The 21314-nt window shown below is 47.2% G+C and overlaps 1 protein-coding gene across 1 annotated transcript in view; it reads right to left on the reverse strand.

The window, feature by feature from the left end:
- Window positions 1-17912, reverse strand: part of SBK1 (SH3 domain binding kinase 1) — a 77898-nt gene extending 59986 nt beyond the window's left edge. Inside the window, exon 1 of the mRNA XM_080982029.1 lies at window positions 17685-17912. Within this exon, the coding sequence (XP_080838155.1) occupies window positions 17685-17746 (62 nt within the window). The 5' untranslated portion in view covers window positions 17747-17912. The remainder of the gene's footprint in view (window positions 1-17684) is intronic.
- Window positions 17913-21314: the final 3402 nt, after the last annotated feature.

Below are 21314 nucleotides of genomic sequence, written 5' to 3' on the forward strand. Positions count from 1 at the left end.
TTAAAATTCTTCTTGTTTGTTTTTGCCCAGTTCTCTAATCTGTCAAGGTCGTTTTGAAGTGTGATCCTGTCCTCTGGGGTGTTAGCCACCCCTCCCAGTTTGGTGTCATCTGCAAATTTGATCAGGATGCCCTTGAGTCCTGAAGCGTATGTAACCCGAGGTACCACTGTATGTTATGTATTTTTGTGTTTTTATACTGTAAATCGCCCCGTGGTCCTTGGACAAAGGATAGTATATAAATTTAATAAATACAAAATAAAAAAAAATAAAATGCCTTATATCCCTGCCTGATCACTGAGATCTTGGGGAGAGTCTCTCTTAGTGTTCCCCCATAGTTCAGATGCATGACTCACATTCCCCAGAAGCTGTGCATTCGCTGTTTCTCTGGGAGTCCCTCCCAGCTGAGATGAGACAGGGCCCCTCCCTGCTAAACGTGAGGTTCATGGCAAAGACCTTTCCATTTCAGCAGGCATTTCTAGGAAGTTTTCTGTTTCTGTGATTAATTTTAATTGCTCTTATCCATTGTATGCTTTTTCATTTTTATGCACCCCGCTTAGAAACTTCGGTAATTGAGCAGTATATAAATAGCTTAAACAAAACAGTCTCACATCTATCACCCAAGGAATCTTCTTTGGGAGAAACACCTTCAGAAAGGATGGTCCCTGTTGCAGAATCTGAGGCTGAAGTGCCCTCTAGTGACTATATTGCCTCATTGTAGGAAAGCAATAAATAATAAAGGAAAGCTTGGAGCCTTCTGTCCAAACATCTCAGAGGACATGGGCCACATCCACCGCAAACATTTAAAGTGCTTGTGTTCTGCCATAGCTTCCCCCAAATCCTGGGAACTGCAGTGCTGAGAGTTGTTAGGAAAACGTGTTCTCCCTAGCAGAGAGCACGTGCTGCGGTGGGGGATACAAGCCACCCCATTGTTGCTGGGCGGATTTAAGGAGGGACCCAGGCAGTGAATTGGTTAATCGGGTCGCTGGGGAGAACTGCTTGTTGCCAATTTTGAAGGAGGGGTTTTAAATACTGGACGCCCAACTTTGAGCGTTCTCTTGGCTGCTTGCACCGGATCAATGGTGTGCGGAGAGGGAATTCCGTTAAAGGAATCCAGGGGCTTGCCATTCTTTTCGTCCTTGTCCCTGGCATCGGACTTGGGCCGTGCAAGCCACCAGGAGCATGAGGGGAGAAGTGAGGGACTGAGGCCCAGCTTCATTTTTCTCCCCAAAATTTGTTTCCCGCACTGGCTTTCGCTCGGATCCGGAAGTCAGTTCTGTCCCCTGGGCAAGGACAGATAGTCTGAACCAATGCCTAAGCAACTAAGCATTTGGATGTATTTAAATAAAGTTGTGGCCAAAATCGTGCCAAAAACCCAAACCAAAATGTGTGATGTGTGAGTTATTGGGGGGTGGCTTGGGGACCTCGAGACGCAAACCCTTTTTCGGTTCACAGAGCTACAATTTCAGAAGATCCTTGAGGAGAAGAGGGATTGATGGTTAAACCACTCTGGGAAATGCACACTATAATCTCAGGGTAAATCCGCATCACAGCTGAAAATACGCATTTTCCAAATCCATTTGGTCTGCTGAAGCACTCTGTGGTTCCACACCTCTCCAATTTTTTTCACCGTTTCCACATATTGTTGTACAAGAACCGCATGCTCTACCTGTTTGTATTTCAGATCCGAAGTCATGTTGTTGCTCATTTTTTAAAAATACAACCCACCCAATGACCCTTCATAAGCAGCCCAAAAGCATGGGCTGTGCTTGCTTCCCTTAGCCCTTTCCCATGTATCTCAGGGTCATTATTAGATTGCTGCCACACTCCAAGTTAATTTATTATTTCTTTTATTTATTTATTAGATTTCTATACCGCCCTTCATTGCAAGATCTCAGGGCAGTTTGCAGAATAAAATAAAAACTTCATTTCCTCATCTAGCTAACAATCAGCATCACAAGCAAACATTAAAGTAATTGCCCTTAGAACAACCAGTAATGTTACAAACGAATAAAGGAAAATCCAGTCTGTGTTCCTTGGCCTCAGGCACTGCTACTCAGAAGTAAGCTCCACTACGTGCAAAGGGACATCTCCGCCTTGCCTGTAGCAAGCAGATGCTTGCGCAGAGGCCTTGGTCTGAATCCCTGGGGAGCTGCTGCCAGCCAGTGTAGACAATACTGAGCTAGATGGACCACTCATAATAGTGAAGGGTTGTAAGTCAGTGGCAGGGCATCTGCTTTGCATGCAGCGGTTCCCAAGTTTAATCTCCTGGTAGGGCTAAGAGCGGACGCGGGTGGCGCTGTGGGCCACAGAGCCTAGGACTTGCTGATCAGAAGGTCAGCGGTTCGAATCCCCACAACGGGGTGAGCTCCCATTGCTCAGTCCCTGCTCCTGCCAACCTAGCAGTTCACAAGCACGTCAAAGTGCAAGTAGATAAATAGGTACCGCTCTGGCGGGAAGGTAAACGGCATTTCCGTGTGCTGCTCTGGTTCGCCAGAAGCGGCTTAGTCATGCTGGCCACATGACCCAGAAGCTGTACGCCGGCTCCCTCGGCCAATAAAGCGAGATGAGCGTCGCAACCCCAGAGTCGGCCATGACTGGACCTAATGGTCAGGGGTCCCTTTACCTTTCTGGGGCTAAGAGAGGCTTCACTTGAAACCCTGGGATGCAGCTGCCAGTCAGTGTGGAGAATACTGAGCTAGACGGGCCCATGGTCTGACTCTGCAGGTTCCAAGGGTTCCTACATAAGGTAACCAGGTCAGCCTCTGGAATCTCTAGTTGAAAAGACCCAAGGGATGTAAAGTGGGCATGGAAGTTGCATTACACCAGGAAAGACTCTTTGTCCATCTGGCTCCATAATGCCTGTGCCAACTGGCAGCAGTTCTCTGGCAGAGGTCCTTGCTTCCATCACCTACGTGTGTGTGAGTTCAGCCACGGCTTGATAAGGAGGCAAACGGAGACAAGCAGATTTGGGGATAGCTTTGAGAGCAGCAGCCTGGCCGAGGTCCCATCAGTGTGTCCCAAAATGGAAACGGTTCAATGTGCCAATGTGTGTCTCTCCACCCCCCTCCAACCTGACTTCTGCAGGAAGGGAGGTATTAGCACTCCCTAACTATTTCTGGACTCTGAAGTGATACTTGCCGTCCCCAGCTTCCTCCCGCACCCTGCTTGCTAATGTGTTTCAGAGCTAATAAGCAAAGCGGGAGCCAAGGAAACAGCTGCCGCCGCTGCCGTGCGCCTTGCGAGGGTGGCAGAAGAGCACATTCCCCGCTGGGGTCAGATCGCAGGCCAGCACCCCCCCCCCTTTGCCCAGCCCGCTGTGTCCGCTCTGGCTAGTCCTTCTAGACCAGCTGGCATTTTCTAAGTGGGATGGCCAGTTGAATATCGGAAGCCACCTTATAGTGAGTCAGATGATTGGTCTGCTAGTTCAGTATTGGCAGTGGCTGTCAAGGCTTTCAGGCAGGGAGCAGGGAATATCATAAGAACGTAAGAAAAGCCTGCTGGATCAGGCCAATGGGCCATCTGGTCCAGCATCCTGTTCTCACAGTAGCAAACCAGATTCCTGTGGGAAACTCTCAGTGGCACAGCACTGGGGGTCCCCACAAGGGGTGGTTGCCCTGGGCAGAAGATGGTTAGGGACGCAAAATTTCAACACCCGGTGCTGCCTCAATACAGCCACATGCTTCTGTTGCTGGGCTCCATTGAAAACAGCTCATCCATGTGAACCAGGACGCAGCTTCTCCAGACAATGGAACAGCTCTTCTTTTCTTATTTCTGCAACTGTGATCTCCTGGGTGATGCGGATGCCATTAGGCAGTAGAATGTACATGTGTACAGTGGTATCTTGGGTTACAGACGCTTCAGGTTACAGACTCCGCTAACCCAGAAATAGTACCTTGGGTTAAGAAATAGTACCTTGGGTTAAGCACAAAATCTTAGAGACAAAGACTTAATTGTGCATCTTATAACTGCAGCACATCTTGCTGTTGCTAGAGACTGGAGGACATTAAACATGAACCTATATGAAGTCTGGGAATTAATTTTGATGGGAAAGTTAACAGAAAGGGCACGTGAAAGAAAACAACGTGAGAAACTACATAACTTTTACATAACGTGGTCCTCCTTTATTATATATGCATCAAAGAAAGAACATGCATTTAAACCACCTAAGACACATGGGAGCATGTGGAATGATATTTTTTAAACCAACAACTGTAGAAATAATTTTTCATTTGATTATATTACTAATGTAATTACCTGGACGTAGTTGGGGTTGTTTGGCGGGGGGGTAGGGGAAAACTGAATTTTATTGCTTGTATTTGATTATATGTTGTTCTTATATTCAACTAATAAAATATTCCCCAAAAAAAGAGTTGGTTCTGTTCCACAAATGAGGCCAGGTAATTAATTTGGAGTTTGTTAGGGAGGGGCCTGACAGCTGCTTATTAATCTTGAGAGTTTGGGGTGGGTGGGTTGGATGGAAGGAAGGAAGGAAGAAATGAAAAGCAGGCACAACTGGACAGGATAGAGTTGCCACATCCGTCCCATCCCTCAGATTTCCACTTGGAATACTTAATAGAAGGAATTTTGTCTGGTGGGTTGGCATGCTAGGAGGAGTTCTGAAAGGTCAGTTGGCTACCAAGTCTGAGTTTTCTGGCTGCGTTTGTTTTGTCCTGCAAGTATAGGGTTTCTCCACCACCGCTCCTTGTAAGAGCGAACTCAGTGGGTGAGTGCCAACGGAAGTGGAGTCAAAGCAGGGGCACGAAAAAACAAGAGAGAGGTCTCAGCAGGCTCAGGGGAACCGAGAAGTTTGCAGAAGAACCAAAAACCCACTTCTTTTAAGAAGCCTAAGAGGGAATGGTACTCCCCTCCAACCCCCCCCCAAAGCAGTCAGATGACAACTGAGCATGCTCAGTAGCAATGGAATATTGTGTGTGAATTGGAAAAGAAAAATAGAAAACCAGGGTGGGGGATAGAGATCGGCAGTTTCAGTTTCTTTCAGTTTCTCCAAACTTAAATTCAGTTTTCCACATTTCCACATCAGTTTACAGAAAACCATCAAAATTCATGAAAATAGTGCGAATTTTTCCTCATAAATGCATTTTTGTATGCTATCTGGCCTGGCATGCATGGTTTTGCAAAACAGTTTCTCCCAAAATAATGCATTTTTTGTACATTCTTTTCACCAATGCATGCGTTTTTTAATGTATGCCTTAGTTTGGTACATGCATTTCTTGGTACACATTTTTTCACTACCTTGCATTTCCACAGCATGTGCAAACCTCATGGTAAAACCAACCACAATATTCTTCAAGCCACAGCAAACACATCTGGGCTCCTTAACAAAGGGTTAGCCCTGCTCCTCCGTTATGAATGGGGGGGGGGGGATAGATTCAGTTCACATTTAAAGGGGAACAGACCTAATTTGCACTTTCCAAACTGATATGCAAACCAAAAGTCATCTACCCTTTGACATCCTCACTTCTCCAAAGTTTGCAATGCAGTTCTCCAGCCAAAGTAACTGTGTACAGAAATGCATAGACTGGGGTAAAGTGCCTATAAAATGCAGATATTTGTGAAAATAACGCAGTTTATTTGCAAAAAAATGCACATATGAGGCAAAATTGTACATATGAATGTGTATACAGTGGTACCTTGGTACTCAAACAACTTGGAACCCAAACACTGCAAATCCGGAAGTAAGTGTTCCGGTTTGCAAACTTTTTTCAGAAGCCGAACGTGCTCCGTTTTGAGAGTTATGCTTCTGATTTGAGTGCCACACTTCCATTTTGAGTGTTACGCTGAGGTCTGTCTGTTTTGCTATTTGTTTTGCGTTTTTGCTTTTGCAGCTTTTTTGTTTTGTTTTTGTGACTGTGTGGAACCCATTTCAGCTACTGATTGATTGATTGTGTGACTGCAGTACATTGTTGATTGCTTTGGTTTTATGGATCAATGGTCTCGTTAGATAGTAAAATTCATGTTAAATTGCTGTTTTAGGGGTTGTTTTTAAAAGTCTGGAATGCATTAATCCATTTTGCATTACTTTCTATGGGAAAGCGCACCTTGGTTTTAGAACGCTTTGGTTTTGGAACGGACTTCTGGAACGGATTAAGTTTGAGAACCAAGGTACCACTGTATATCTGGAGAAAGGCACATTAAAACGTTGGTGAGTGGCTTGTTTCTAATGAAAAAATTTGCAAACTGATGTGGAAATGTGAAGAGCTGAGTTTAAGACTGAGAAAATGAGAAAGTAGAATGGGCAGCATTTCACCCTTGCAAATTGCACCCATGTCCTTTTGATACATTCAGTGGAGACCTGGGGTTGTGTATGCTCCACTCACAGATGACCCACTGAAATCAGCATGCCTAAGTTAGCCAGGCCCATTAACCCAAAGGAGTTTACTCTGAGAATTGAAAACAGCCCCTGGCTCCTAAACATGAACCTGCCCCCCATTGTTGAGTCAGGCTCTTGCCCTGATCATTCCCCTTGACCTCCACCACCCCCTTGACATCCATCTGCAGCCTTTATGTCCGTGAATAATGTATGGCTAGGAGATGCTTTAATTACCCTGTGGAGCCGCAGGATAGGACAGAGGAATAAGAAGGGAGACCGCAGAGCCAGGATGCTCTGGGACGGCTATCTATAGCCCATGCAGTTCACCTTCATTATATGTGTTGGGAGCACAGCAAGGAAGGCAATAAATAACACAAATGGATAACTGCCCCTTTGCCTACTGCAGGTTGGACTCTGGCCCGCAGGGAGGAAGGAGAGGAGCAGCAAAGCCGAGCTCTGCCAGTGCTTGTCCCCTGGTGAGAAGGACAAACTGCAAAGCTGCATCCTTTGCGGAAGGGCCCCGACGCAGAGGGAGAGATCTGCATTGCACCCAGAAAGTTCCTGGTTCGATCCCCAGTAGGGAAGGTGGAGGTATCCAATGCAGTTCACATTTAAAGATGAACTGTGCACTTTTTGCACTTTCCTAAGGAATGCACAAACGGAAGCAAAATTCAGATGTCTCTGGATTTTGCAAGGGAGCCAAGCCATGTGTGTACAGTAATGCATATACTAGGGTAAAGCGTGCATGGAAAGTGTATATATTGGTAGCAATGACCTACAAAATGCCTGATATTAGGAGGAAATGCTTTACAGAACTGTCTATATTAGGCCAAGTAGCATACAGATGTGTGTCTATTAAGGGAAATTTGCACTAAGCTGCTGATGAATTTTCAGGCGTACTTTTTATTTACTTATTGCAAACTGATCTGGAAATGTGGAGAACTGAAGACTGGGAAAACAGGTAACTGGGAGAAACTGGAACTGCCATATTCACCCATCCCTAATCCCTGGAATCTTCTGGAAGGGCTGGGAAACATCCCCTCTTAGAAACCTAGAGAGCTGCTGCCAGCCAGTGTGGTCAATACTGAGCTAGATGGATCAATGGTCTGGCTTAGCATGAGACAGCTTCCTATATTCCTTTGACCAGTGGTGGGAAAATCTCCAGAGCTTGTCCCCCGGGGGAAGAGAAGGAACAGTCTTCTCACCCCGCATCCCATCAGTGATAGATTTTAAATATATATATCAATATGCTAAGATGCAAACTAGCCTGACAGAGGCAGCTATGACCTCCAAAGGTTCAGAGCTGTCGGCTATTACAGTGGTACCTTGGGTTAAGTACTTAATTTGTTCTGGAGGTCTGTTCTTAACCTGAAACTGTTCTTAACCTGAAGCACCACTTTAGCTAATGGGGCCTCCTGCTGCCGCTGCGTGATTTCTGTTCTCATCCTGAAGCAAAGTTCTTAACCCGAGGTACTATTTCTGGGTTAGCGGAGTCTGTAACCTGAAGCGTATGTAACCTGAAGCATATGTAACCCAAGCTACCACTGTATTATTATTATTATTATTTCATTAAAATATACAATTTCACTTTAAAAACAACAACCCTAAAAGTGGTTTACAAAAAGAACGAAACAATGAAATGATCAATAAAATAGAGTTTGAAACAGTCATTTGAAACATTTTAAAAATAATTAAATCAACAATAAACTAAAACCCAGATTTAACACATGCCAGCGTTCTACATGTCTGGATGGGCTTGCCTAAAAAAAATGTTTTCAGAGGAAAATAGTGCAGGGAAGGAACCTGCCTGTTGTCAATTGGCAGGGAGTTCCAAAGGGTGCAGCCATATTGAAATATCAGTTTCTTACAAATGCAGAATGAGTGTTATGTGGTATCTGTAACAGGGCCACTTCCACAGACTGAAGAGGTCAAGGAGGCATATGTGGGGTAATGCCTTGTGGCAGCTATGCCTTCTATGTTTCTTTACCTCCCTTAAATCTCTACCATTGTAGAGATTTCTACAATTAGAGCTCTACCATTGTCTCTCTTTCCAACTAGAAAGCTAACTGCAAAGATTAAGCAAGGATTTTTAAAAGGGGATAGCTCAGAGACACCTGCTGGCAGATTTTCAAACAGCTGGTTTACTTCTCCTTAGAAGGTTCATTTGAATCAAGCACCTCTTCTCATCCACGCCCCCGCCTCAATCAGGCTCATTTGAAAAGCAAGGCATCTCCATGATCTCAGGGCATAACTCAGGGTGAACAGCAGACACGATAAAGCAGAAAACTAGCAGCTTGGGGGGGGGGGCAGGCAGCAGTGCACCAAGATAATTTTAGGCGCTGGGTTTAATAGCCTTACTGCAAGGGAGGGAAGGATCTGTCGTATTCAGTGTGTCTCGGCTTCTCATTTCCCCAATCTGCAATTCAGTTTATCACGATTCCACCTCAGTTTGAAATGTGTTGCGGGGGGGGGGGGGGGTTAAGTCCACATGAAAATTTATCAGCATTTTAGCACAAATTTCTCCTAGTACACACACTTTTGTATGAAACTTTGCCTAATACAAAGCATGATTCCCTAATGCAATTCATTTTGTGTGCTATTTTAAGCAATGCAATATTTTTAATACACACTTTCCCCTAAATTTTGCATTTCCGTATACGTTACTTAGCTAGAGAACTGTACCGCAAATTCTGAAAAGCATGAATTTCAAAGGATGGCTGAGTTTCAGTTTCGGTACTGCCTCAGAAATGTGAAGCGCATTGAATGTCTTCCCCAGCCCTGCTACAGCAGGCTCACAACCCGAAAGACACAGCACACAAGGGAAAAGTACAGGGTAGGAAGGGGGGGGGAACAATACTAAAAGTTAAATAGCTCTTATGATGATCTTATGAAGTATTGTCCTGGAATTTGTGGTATGGGGTGAAATGTTTGACGAAGGACTGTAGTTCTGTGGTACAGTGCATAGGCTTTGCATGAGGGAAGTTCCCGGTCCAATTGCTGGCAGCTCCAGGTACTAAGGGTGGGGGGAAATAATATCTGCAACCCAGGAGAGCTGCTGCCTGTCAGTGTGAACTTAGCCCAGAGGTGGCCAACCTGGTGCCCTCTAGGTTCTGGTAGACTACAGCATCCCTGGGGCTGATGGAAGCTAGAGCTGGAGGAGTAGCACATTGGTTACCCCGATCTAGCCTATTTCCTGAGGTGCTAGTTTTCTATGTGCAGGGAGTTTCCCTCCTTTAGATGGGTGACATGGATGAACATTCCACCACATAAGCTTTCACTTGCTGTCTGATGTGAGGCTGCTTGACCACCTTGGAGCACCGCACAGATCCTGACAACTACGCCATAATAATAACAGTCACTCTGCAAGTAAAGATATTCCGCTTGTGACCAGGCAGTTCCTTGATTTCCCCTCCCCATAAAAGGATGGTGTTGGTGGGGAACCAACATCATTAGGCCTCGAGACATAATGATGTTTTGATCAATAACTGGCATACGCCAAGAAAGGGACAATTAATAATTAATTTATATGGCACTTTCAATTTCAGAAGTACTTTGCAATCTTCAGCTTGCCCAATATACGAGACAGGTGGCTGCTATTTTGAGGCAAGTTGCTGAGGCTGTGGCTCATTCCAGGACAAATACTCTTAGCTCTGGCCCTGAAATAATCCAGTAAGTTGGGATTGCTTCTTAGGACAATATCAGATGCTTGCTCATTCTGATTTTTTATACAGCACATAAACTGCCTTCTTGACCCATTATTGGTCTTATCCACTCAATCTGCCAGAGTTTGTCTTTGCATGCAGGGGAAGTCCCTAACACACTATGGGTTTAAGACCCATCGGCTACCCTCACCTGGTTTAGCCAGCCAGTTGAAGCCAATCCCAGGATGCGGCTGCTGTTGCAAGCTGACAGCTTCTGGAAGCCACAGGTGAGAGCTGAGATGGGGACCAAAGGTGGACGAACTGTGGGATGTAATCCACTGGGAGTAGTCAAGTACAACATTCCTTGTAATGCTAGAGAAGACATGTGAGGGAATGTTTGGTCCAGCCAGACGAAACTTCCTGTTCCTCCTGGCTGGAGCATCCTTCCTTTGCATGTGACTAAAGGTGGGCGTGACATTACCTGTCCAGGTAACAAAAGGACAAGTCACCTCTCTCTTTTTCACTTCCTTCTACATTTGACCAGCTTTTAACTAGGACTGCTCTGCTAGCTCTCAGCTAGCAGAAGCACTGAGAATGCCCCCTATATGGGCTAGATCCACATGTACATATTTGTAACTAAGTCTGCCTTCATGGATCCAACTCTGGACTGATGTAATTAAACTTCTTTTATTGACTTTGAATAAGATTGTGGCGTCTTTATTCTTTTAAGAGGGATTCAAGGGAACTTACCAGGAACGTACAATTCAATCTCAGACAGATTGAATGGTATAATAGTGAGAGGCTTACACAAGCCTGCAACCATCTACAGTGGTACCTCGGGTTACATACACTTCAGGTTACATACACTTCAGGTTACAGACTCTGCTAACCCAGAAATAGTACCTCAAGTTAAGAACTTTGCTTCAGGATGAGAACAGAAATCGTGCTCTGGCATTGCGGCAGCAGCAGGAGGCCCCATTAGCTAAAGTGGTGCTTCAGGTTAAGAACAGTTTCAGGTTAAGAACGGATCTCCGGAATGAATGAAGTACTTAACCCGAGGTACCACTGTATCTGCTGTGCATATAAAAAGGGGAATGTAAACTCTGCTAAGTAAAGGAACTTGCTAGTGCAAGTTAGGAAGGATATTAATAAACAATATATCCTCTCCTGCCACCCTGAACATTCCCACACAAACTACCCCAGAAGGAGCACAATGTGTTCCCCAACCATAGCTGTCAACTTTCCCCCTTTTTAAAGGGAAATTCCCTTATTCCGAATAGGATTCCTCGGAAGAAAAGGGAAAAGTTGACAGCTATGCCCCCAACAGAAGTCCTAACGCTCCCCTAACACCTCATACACATCAATTAGACTTTTTGCCTCAATATGCAGCAACACCCTGGGATGATTTGGTTTTTTTCCCAGGAATTACAGTTGCAGGATTCCAACCCAGAGAGAGCCATCTCCAAATATGGATGGTACTCGGGTCTTTCTCTGAAGCCGGATTGCACTGTTATTGCGGGGGGGGGGGGCTCCAAATAATGCAAGAGAGAGGGAGTGAGCCTTAAATGTAGGGATCTCGCTAAAGTGGCAGCCGTTGAAGCAGTTAATGGGCAATGAAAAGGGGTAGCCCTGCCACAGGGTATGTGGAGAGCTTCCTTGCCCCCCACTTTCCTGCGGCAATCTCCAGCAGCCTGGGAAGAGCAGACCCGACCAGCGACAGCCTGCTCAGACATATGCTTCTGATCACACTCTTCCGTCATTGCCGGCTGGCGTGCTGGGTCAGGCACAAGTCCCAGGTCCCAGGAGGGAAGGCCTGCGATGAGAGAGGCAGGCACGATGGCTGGTGTTCCAAACTGCAGAGGAAAGGTAGAGCCCACCTTCCAAAAGCAGGGGCGCCCCCAGAATGAAGCACTTGCCCTAGGATCTGACTGGCATGGGAAGGGAAGGTCAGCAGGCAGTTTTCTGTTTCAAGGACTGTCAGGTCCAAGTCCAGCTTAAAAGATGAGGTTTGTAGAGAGGATGAGAGGCCTTGAAGTTGCCTGCCCACACCTGGGCAACAGACTGAGCAGGCTGCCCGCAGCTTACCCAATCACCGCAGGGATAAAATTATAGCAATTCTTTCTACATGTGCAAGGCATATGCAAGTTTTATGGAAATCTATGTCTTTCTTTTGCCCATTGTTGGTGAGGCATTTCCTCTTTTGGGGGAAAGGGGCAGGTTCTGCAGCATTTTAATGAGAATGTCCCCTAATATACACATCCATGTGTGCTATTTTGCCCAATATACATATTTCTGCAAAGCGATTTCCTTCAATGTGTCTCTGTGTTGTTTTCCCTAGGATATGCATTTTAATGCACATCTTCACCTTGTATGCTAATTTTCCTATATATTCCTTGGCTCGCACGGCTGGCAAACTGCATTGCAAAATTTGGGGTAGGGCACAAATTGAAGGAAGCCCATGTTTCACTTTGCGTATTGTTTTGGAAAGTGGAAATGTCGTGTCACGATTGGATGCTTTGATTGGATGTGTATATTTAGATTTGTGATTTAACTGTAAAATGTGGAAATGAAAAATAAAATATTTAAAAATAAGTGTGAGCTGAGTCTGATTTCTCCCCTGCCCCTAGTCTGCAGGCCACATTCACTTCCGGGCATCTTCCGGGGGGGGTGGGGTGGTATGCTAGAACTGCACAAGAATAGGAGGGAAAGTAGGCACAGCAATCAATGTAAGTGTTCCCTTTGTACAGAAGGCTAGTACAGTGGTACTTCGGGTTACAGACGCTTCAGGTTACAGACTCTGCTAACCCAGAAATAGTACCTCGGGTTAAGAACTTTGCTTCAAGAAGAGAACAGATATCGTGCTCCGGCGGCGCGGCGGCAGCGGGAAGACCCATTAGCTAAAGTGGTGTCTCAGGTTTAGAACAGTTTCAGGTTAAGAACGGACCTCCGGAACGAATTAAGTTCTTAACCTGAGGTACCACTGTATCTAAATGTACACACAAACAGCCCCCCATGCATCTTTTTCTGCAAGTAAAGTTCTGATTAAATTGTGAGCCTCAACAATGTTTTATTTCTAAAAGGAGTCCCATTTTTTGCACCCAGTCGCTTCAAGCTGCACAATATTATTATCTGTAATAGATTTCTCTATCTTTCATCCAGGCAAGCAAGAAGCATTATCAGAGTCCAGAGGCACATTCCAGCCAGGCAAAGCGACGCCAGTGAGGGGTGTAACTGCAGAGAGTCTGGAGGCTCAATAGAGGGGTCTGGAGGGCTCTATTTGGCCCTCAGCCAGAAGTTCCGATACCTGTGTTACATTAGACCAGGGGGTAGGCAACTTAAGGCCCGGGGGCCGGATGTGGCCCAATCACCTTCTCAATCTGGCCCGCGGACGGTCCGGGAATCAGCGTGTTTTTACATGAGTAGAATGTGTCCTTTTATTTAAAATGCATCTCTGAGTTATTTGTGGGGCCTGCCTGGTGTTTTTGCATGAGTAGAATGTGTGCTTTTTAAAAAAATGCACCTCTGGGTTATTTGTGGGGCATATTCTTTTTTTCCCTTCTAAAATGTAGTCTGGCCCACCACATGGTCTGAGGGATGGTGGACCGGCCCACGGCTGAAAAAGGTTGCTGACCCCTGCATTAGACCAATTAGAAGACACACAGACAACCAATTCCTGGGATAGCTTAGTCAGTAGAGCATGTGACTCTTAATCTCAGGGTTGTAGGTTCGAGCCCCACGTTGGGCAAAAGATTCCTGCTTTGCAGGGGGTTGGACTAGATGACCCTCATAGTCCCTTCCAACTCTACAATGCTATTGTTCTGAATTGTTTGCAGGGAGGCTAGACAACGCTACATCAAAGCGAGTGTCTCCCCACACTTTCCATTGCATTTCCTGTCTTTTGGGGAAGTGGGTTTGTTGTGCAAGAGTGCTGGACAAATTGTAAATTCCACAACCTGAGTTTGCTGGTGTGTGACGGACTCCCATCCTTAAAATAGTGGCCTCCTGGGACCACCCACAGTGCCACTCTCCTCCAGCTCTTTGGACTTTGCGGATTCAGTCAGCCGGAGCCTCTGTTGTAGTACACAGAGCGGGACACACACAAACATTAATCGCTGGAATGGATCAGGGGAGCTTTGCCTAGTTGCTGGCCATGAACTGCTGCCCTGGGATTAGGAATTAGTTCAATACGTGCCAGGATCCAGGTTCTACAGTGAGAAAAGAGATCTTTAGCCTATCAAAGGCGGTCCCTTCAGGTCAGAGGCCACGGTCTGGTTGTTTCAGTTCAAGATCCCTGGCAGGTCCTTCTCGCATTGCCTCTAGAATAATTTTGCATGGGAGTTGTGTGGAGGCTGCCAGATGACGGTTCCTTGCTAGCAGCCCCACCCCTCCCAGCGGCTGCCAGCAGAACTCAGGCTAGGTTGTCAACTGACCAGAAACTGGTCTGCTCCTGTGCCTTTAATAGCAGCTTCATGGGCAGAAATCCGTAAAGGAAGCTTTCCCCCAGCCTGGAGCAGAGCAGCCTGGAGCAGTAGTTATCAACTACTAATGCCTATCAGCTGCTATTATTAAAGGAACAGGAAGACCAGAAGCCAGAAGGTATGCAGGGAGAAGAAGTCTGGCTGGCCATTGGCAACCCAGAGATTTTACCCTTTTATCTCTGCTACTGAGTTGGTCCTTCTCAGTCTTGTGATTCCCCCTTCTTTGCAGGGATAGGGGGTCCTTAATGCATACCCGGGACGCAGGTGGAGCTGTGGGTTAAACCACAGAGCCTAGGGCTTGCCAATCAGAAGGTCGGCGGTTCGAATCCCCGCGATGGAGTGAGCTTCCATTGCCCAGTCCCTGCTCCTGCCAACCTAGCAGTTTGAAAGCATGTCAAAGTGCAAGTAGATAAATAGGTACCACTCCTGTGGGAAAGTAAACGGCGTTTCCGTGTGCTGCTCTGGTTCACCAGAAGTGGCTTAGTCATGCTGGCCACATGACCCAGAAGCTGTACGCTGGCTCCCTCGGCCAATAAAGCGAGATAAGCAAGTGCCGCAACCCTAGAGTCGTCCGCGACTGGACCTAACAGTCAGGGGTCCTTTACCTTTAATCCATACCCACCCCACAATGCTATCACCACCACCCTGCAATTTTAAGAAAATAGTGTCTCTCCGATGTAGCCTTCCAAAAATGGTTGCTAGAGTCTGGCACAAAAAGGTAATGCCCAGGAAACTCAAGCACTCCTCCGTAGATTTGAAGGTAAAAGAGGCATCTTGGACTCCTGAAACAAGGACTGCTAAAAACAAACAAACAAACAGCTGGGAAGGGCTTGTGGGGAAGGGATGAGATCCTGGCTCCATTGCAGAGCATCTGCATTGTGGGTGGTTCCAGAAGGCCACTATTTTAAGGGTGGGAGTGAGCCGGGAGGAGACCCTGGCTCTGTTGCAGGTCATCTGCTTTGCACGCAGAAAGTCCTAAAATCAATTCATGGCATCTCCAGGCAGGGCTGGGAGCGACCTCTGTCTGGAGGCCTGGAGAGCCACTTCCTGTCAGTGTAGAGAGTGCAGAGTTGGGTGGACCCGGGACCCCAATATGGGAGTGTTGCTCCAACTCAGTACAAGGCAGCTTTCTGCAGGAAGGATCTGTAGCTCAGTGGGAAAGAATCTGCGTCGCATGCAGAAGGTCACGGGTTCAATCCCCTGTGGCATCTCCAGATGGACTGGGAGCTGAAACCCTGGAAAGCTGCTGCCAGTCAGTGTGGACAACACTGAGCCAGAGGGACCAATGGTCTGACTCAGCCTAAGCCCAGCTTCCTACATTTCAGATTCCGCCATGTTTCTAAAGCAAGGGTGTTTTACAAATTGACACCTCACTGAAATGAATTTCAAGGCTGGTTTGCACAATTATTTTTAGACAGAGAGGCGTCTGCGACACAGATATTGTTTGCCTGTTTTTCTCCTGTTGGGGGCACAGGTAGGGGTTGCCACCATTTCTTTCCTCTTTGAGTGGCCTTGCTCCTCTGTTTCTTCAGTACGGCTGACACCCAGAAATGTCGCAAGAGATGCTCCCAGGGGCCCCAACAACCCTGCGTTTTGCCTCCATGTCGGGAAAAGCCTCTCCTTATTCAACACACAGGAGCAGAGAGCAAGGAAAGAGTAAAAGTAAAGACAGCACTCCTACTCTTGTGTCAATACAAATTGAGCATTGTTTAGCCATGTCCATTAAAGGTGAGTTGTGCCATGATGAATGGGCATCTGGATGAGCAATGAGTTTCCTGGGGTAGAAAAATGCCACAAAGTCCACAATGGATTTTTTTTTCCATGCTCAGCTGAGTTCAAGAGCCACATAGGCTTGTATGATTCCATGCTTTTCCTACGCAGAGTAGACCTCTTGGAATCAACTGGCAAGCCTAACTTGAGTTTTTCCCATTTCCATGGGTCTACTCTGAATTGGATACAACCCAATATTACCTTTGGCATTGAGTGAGCCTACTTGGAGACAAAATGGGTAGGAAGAGAACCAGGGATGTCACCATCTTGAACTCCTTGGGGTGGAATATAACTGCAGTATATAAGGAAATAACCAGTGCTATTTTAATAGAAAAAGAGGTGCCGGAACTCACCACAAATGCCTCCCTTGTTCTTTTATAATGGCAGCGGGGCCCACCTGAGAGGAACTGAGTTCTGGTGAGTTGCAGCTGAAGCAAAGCCCTGAAAATAACCTTTGAGGGTTTATTTGCTGGGTTCGCAACCTTGGGAGAGATGTATAAACATAGCATGCAAAGTGGAGAGTCCACACAGCGCCTCTGTGGGAAGGGCTGTGGTGCAGGTGGTCTTGCATGCAGAAGATTCTGGGTTCAATCCCCGGTATCGGCATTTAAGGGCCAGGGAGGTGGTGCTGGGAAAGAACTCTACCCAAGACCCTGGAGGGCCACCGCTGGCAATTCTGAGCATTGTGGACCCACAGGGCTGTATCCAAAGTTAGTCCTACTCACAGCAGCCCCATTGAAATTAATGGGCATGACATTGCCTGGATCTATTGATTTCCATGGGTGTGCCTCTTGATTAGAAGTTGGCTGGGGGTGGCCCATAGGCTAACCTACTATAAAAACAACTTCCTCTGTGTAATCTTCCTAGTGTGGACTAGGATCTGAGAGATTCCTGCATTGCAGGGGGTTGGACTAGATGACCCCTGGGTCCCTTCCAAATCTACGATTCTAGGATTCTAGGATCCCCACCTGGCCATGAAGCTCAATGGGTGACCTTGGGCCAGTCACTGCCTCTCAGCCTAGCCTACCTCACAGGGTTGTTGCCGGGATTAATTGAGGAAGGGGAGAACCATGTACTCCATCTTGAACCTCTTGGAGAAAAAGGTGTGATATAAATGCAATAGATACCTAACTAATGAAATGCTATGCATGCTGACGTTTTTGCTCATGCCAGAAACAAGTCTGGTTTCAGCATCAGAATTCAGTCCTAAGAAAGCAGAGTAGCAACAGTGTGCCCAGGCATGTACAAAGGGCCTCTTCTTGACCGGTGGGATCATCAGAACTATCCCGCAAACATCAGGGTCCCATGTCGGAACACCTGCTTCCCAGTTAGGGTTGAGCCCCTGGGACCTATATAAATATGAAGCCTTGACTACTACAGGACACAGGACATCGCTAGACCGCTTCGCCTCCCGCACACATGCCAACACCTGCACACCGTGCAGGGAAGTCTCCTCTGACCCACCTGTTCACTTGCAAGGGCTGCAGCTCCTCCTTCTGAAAGCAGGCAAAGCAGAAGGAATCCATCTCCCTGAGGATGCAAGGAAGGGGGCGAACCAACTCCAGTCCAGTGCTAGCATCTCTCTTTGCACGGGGCGGGGCTGCCCTCTGCTGTCCCGGCCCAGTCGCTGAGAGGAAGCATCTCAGCCCTTGGTCTCTCTCATGACCTGCCTCTCCTTCCAGCTTGCAAAGCTGTCACAGCTCCCCTTGCAGAGGCCCTGCCAGGGCCAAAGAGGTGGGCAGTGGTGTTTTGCGACCTAAGCAAGGGGTCTCATCAATCTCAGGCCTTAACAGGCTCCCTGGCAGGCAGTGAGACCAAAGCAGGCTTTCACACCTTCTTTCTCAAAGGGTTGACCATCTCCTGCCATGCTTGGTTCTTTCTGTCTCACCATGGGGAGTCCTTTCAGCCCACCTTGTAGCTTCTATAGACCCCAAGTCTGCTCAACAGGAGTGTAGGCCTCAGTAGATTCCTCTCCACTCAGGACCCTCTTTGTCAAACCTTGCTGGCACCCCTCTCTTTGGCTGTGGACCACCAGATCTCAGAGCAGGCCCACTCTGGCATGGGCGCAGAAGGCAGAAAAATTCTCAGGCTTCTAGTGAGGAGCTTTGCAAGACAGGAGATGTTCCCTTCAGGTCAGGACCATCACCAGGCGTCGTCTCCCAGGAGCAGGTGCAAGGTAGTCTTGACTGCACGTCCCAGTTGTTCCTCTGAAAGTGCCGTCGCTCTTCTGGAAGGGACAGGAGGTCAGTCCTGGGCTGGCCAGATTGCCGTGACGGACCGCGGAACCTGGCATTCAAAGCATCCCAGCGCAACGAGAGAAGCTCTCTCTTCCAGGGACCATCTGCGTGGACGTCGCCAGCTGCAGCAGTCTGGATCTGTGGGATAGGAGAAGGAGTTGGTGGCAGCAAGTTGTATGGAAAGATATGCGTGTGCATGAGAGAGAGAGAGAGAGAGAGAGAGAGAGAGAGAGAGAGAGAGAGAGAGCGCACAGTGTTCCTCCTTGACAGTTCATTCAGGCTGCGCAGCCAAGGAGACCGGGAGAGCAGCCCAGGATGGCCAAGCGCACACAGCCTCTCTCGCCCCGGGAATAAAAACTTATGGGTCCGCCAAAGAGACCCAGTTCCGCAGGGCTTGTCTCGTTGACAGAGCAGCCGGCTCCCTCTGACAGATAAAGCAGCGTGGGTATTAATAGCTCAAGATTCACGCGGAGAGGCTGGCGGGTTAACTCTTGTGCTGCCAGCAACCCAGCCTCCTCCGTCTACAGGTTCTCTAGGACCGAACGGCTACTGGAGCTCATGTGCTCAAGGACAGGCTCTCTCTATCTCTCATCAGTCTCCAGGAAGCGTGGGGTGGAAGATTGCCACTGTCTCACTTGGATTGGGGTTTCTTTTTTGCTTTTCAACTGCCCATGCTCCTGCACCTTCAACAACAGCCCACTGTAAGCGGTGGAAGCTCTCCTTTCAAAAGCAAAAGAAGCCATGGCAAAAAAAACCTAATTCCTGTACTCTGGGCTATGTTTCAAACTGCAGAAGAGCAGGAGCAGTTTTGGAAGTTGGCAGCCCAACGGGGAGGTAGAAGGCCCCTGAAGAGGGCCAGCAGCTCCCTGCCAAAGCTTGCACAGATTTTCAAAGATGGGGATCAGTGGGGAAGCCGTTCCTCTCTCCCTACCTTTCCCCTTCACTATTGTGCATTAAAGTAGGTTAAATCAATACCGCATCTCGTTTATTCTCTGTTTTGTATTATTTTGCTGCTAGGTCGGCTGGCGGTAGAATCCCCAGTGTGGATCAGATCTCCTGAGCCCTAGTGCAGTCCTTTTATTTAGGGGCACAGCTACCAAGATGGGTGTACCCCACTAAGTCTTTGAGGACACACACAGCCAGCCGATCCCTTAATAGTAGGGAATGTCAGAATATGGACATGCAGCGCAGAGCCATATGTCTGTTTAATCTTGGAGCCCAGGGAGAGGGACAGGCAGAAACTTGCAGATGCATAAGTTGAGCCGTGCTAGGAATGGAGGAGAAATTGGATTCAGGTCTCACTTGAAGCTGAATCTATCAAGTCTGCACCTTCCGAAATAATATGCGAACTGAAACACGGTTACCCATAAAAAAAAATCACACTTACCCAAATTTCACTATGCAAGTTCGCCAACCAGCCAATGTTTACAAAAACAGGAAAACATGAATAAAAATGAATGTACCAGTGAAAATCACGCACAACAATGCATTATATTAGGGGGAATGGCTTGCAAAGTGCACATCAGGCAAAACTGCATATAGAAATGCGCACATTTTGTGTTCAGAAATTTGCGTAAAAGTGCTGATGAATATTTGTGAGGTTCTTTATAATAAATAAAGTGCAAATGTCTGCAAAAGGTGGGGAACAGGATTTAAGATTGGAAAAAATTAGAAATTGAGAGAACTGAAATGGACTGATCCTTCTGTCCCTAAGTATACCTGTGTCCTGTTCTTGACAGCCTCGGGCTTTGGCCTCTTCTCATTCTCCAGTGTTGCAGTACAGCCCTCTTGTGTCTGTAAAATATTCTGCAACATCACGCAAATACTTGCCTGTGCCTTCGTCATGTGAAGAAGCTGCTCTCTGTGTTACTGGATATACTTTTTAATTCAGCAGAGCACAGGAGGCGCTTACTTCCCCTGACCACCCTATCGCTCACTAGTTGTTGGACCAAGAAGTGTGTGGAAAGTGGTTTATAAAGGATTTCACGCGTCCTTCATAGCAAGTTTGCACTCCTGCAGTGCAGGAATCTCAACTGAAGCATCCCTGACAGATGGCCACCCAACCTCTGCTTGAAAAACCTTCAGTGAACGAGACCCCACCACCTTCAGAGGAAATCTCCTCCACCGTTGAACAGCTCTTAGTGTCGGAAAGTTCCTCCTGAGGTTAGTTGGACTCGCCTTTCTTGTAATTTGAATCCATTACTTCTGATGTTTCTCATGCAGACCCTGCTCATCACAGCAGACCATTGGTCCACTGGCCTCATTCTGGTCTCCTCAGACTAGAAGTAGCATACCAGGGTCTTGGAGAAGGGGGCTTTCTTTCCCCAAGGTTGCTACTTGTGATGCTTCAGGTGGAGAAGGCTAGAACTGAACATGGGAACCTTCTGCATGAGAAAAATGTACCCCACCACCAAGTTATAGCCCATCCCCAAGTGCTTCTCAGTAGAGTCAGTCCATACATTCAGCTGCTGTTCTCCAAGTGTCCACAGTCAACGGAGCACTGTTCATTCTGCATATGTGCAAACTACTCATTACAATAATTAAGTTCAGTGCCTAAGCTGCATTGTCACACAAGTCATCTTTCACACACCTGGAATTCACACCTGCTTGCAACGGAAGGATGCCAAAAATATTTATGTAGTCTGGCTCAAGCGATGCTAAGAAACATTTGATTTTGCATTCCTCCATCCAATGAACTCAGGCCATCTTTTTTTTAACCTTTGCGACAACCCTGTGAGGTGAGCTTAGTGTGCTGGTCCAGGGGGGAGGTTACCGTGGGGCAAGGTCCAGGACCTGAGTTGAGGGTCGCCAGACAGTCCTCCTCGGGCAAAGCAGGGTCCACAGCGAGAAGCCAAGC

The sequence above is a fragment of the Podarcis pityusensis genome (assembly GCF_964106645.2).
Source record: "Podarcis pityusensis genome assembly, chromosome: 14".
NCBI lineage: Eukaryota > Metazoa > Chordata > Lepidosauria > Squamata > Lacertidae > Podarcis > Podarcis pityusensis.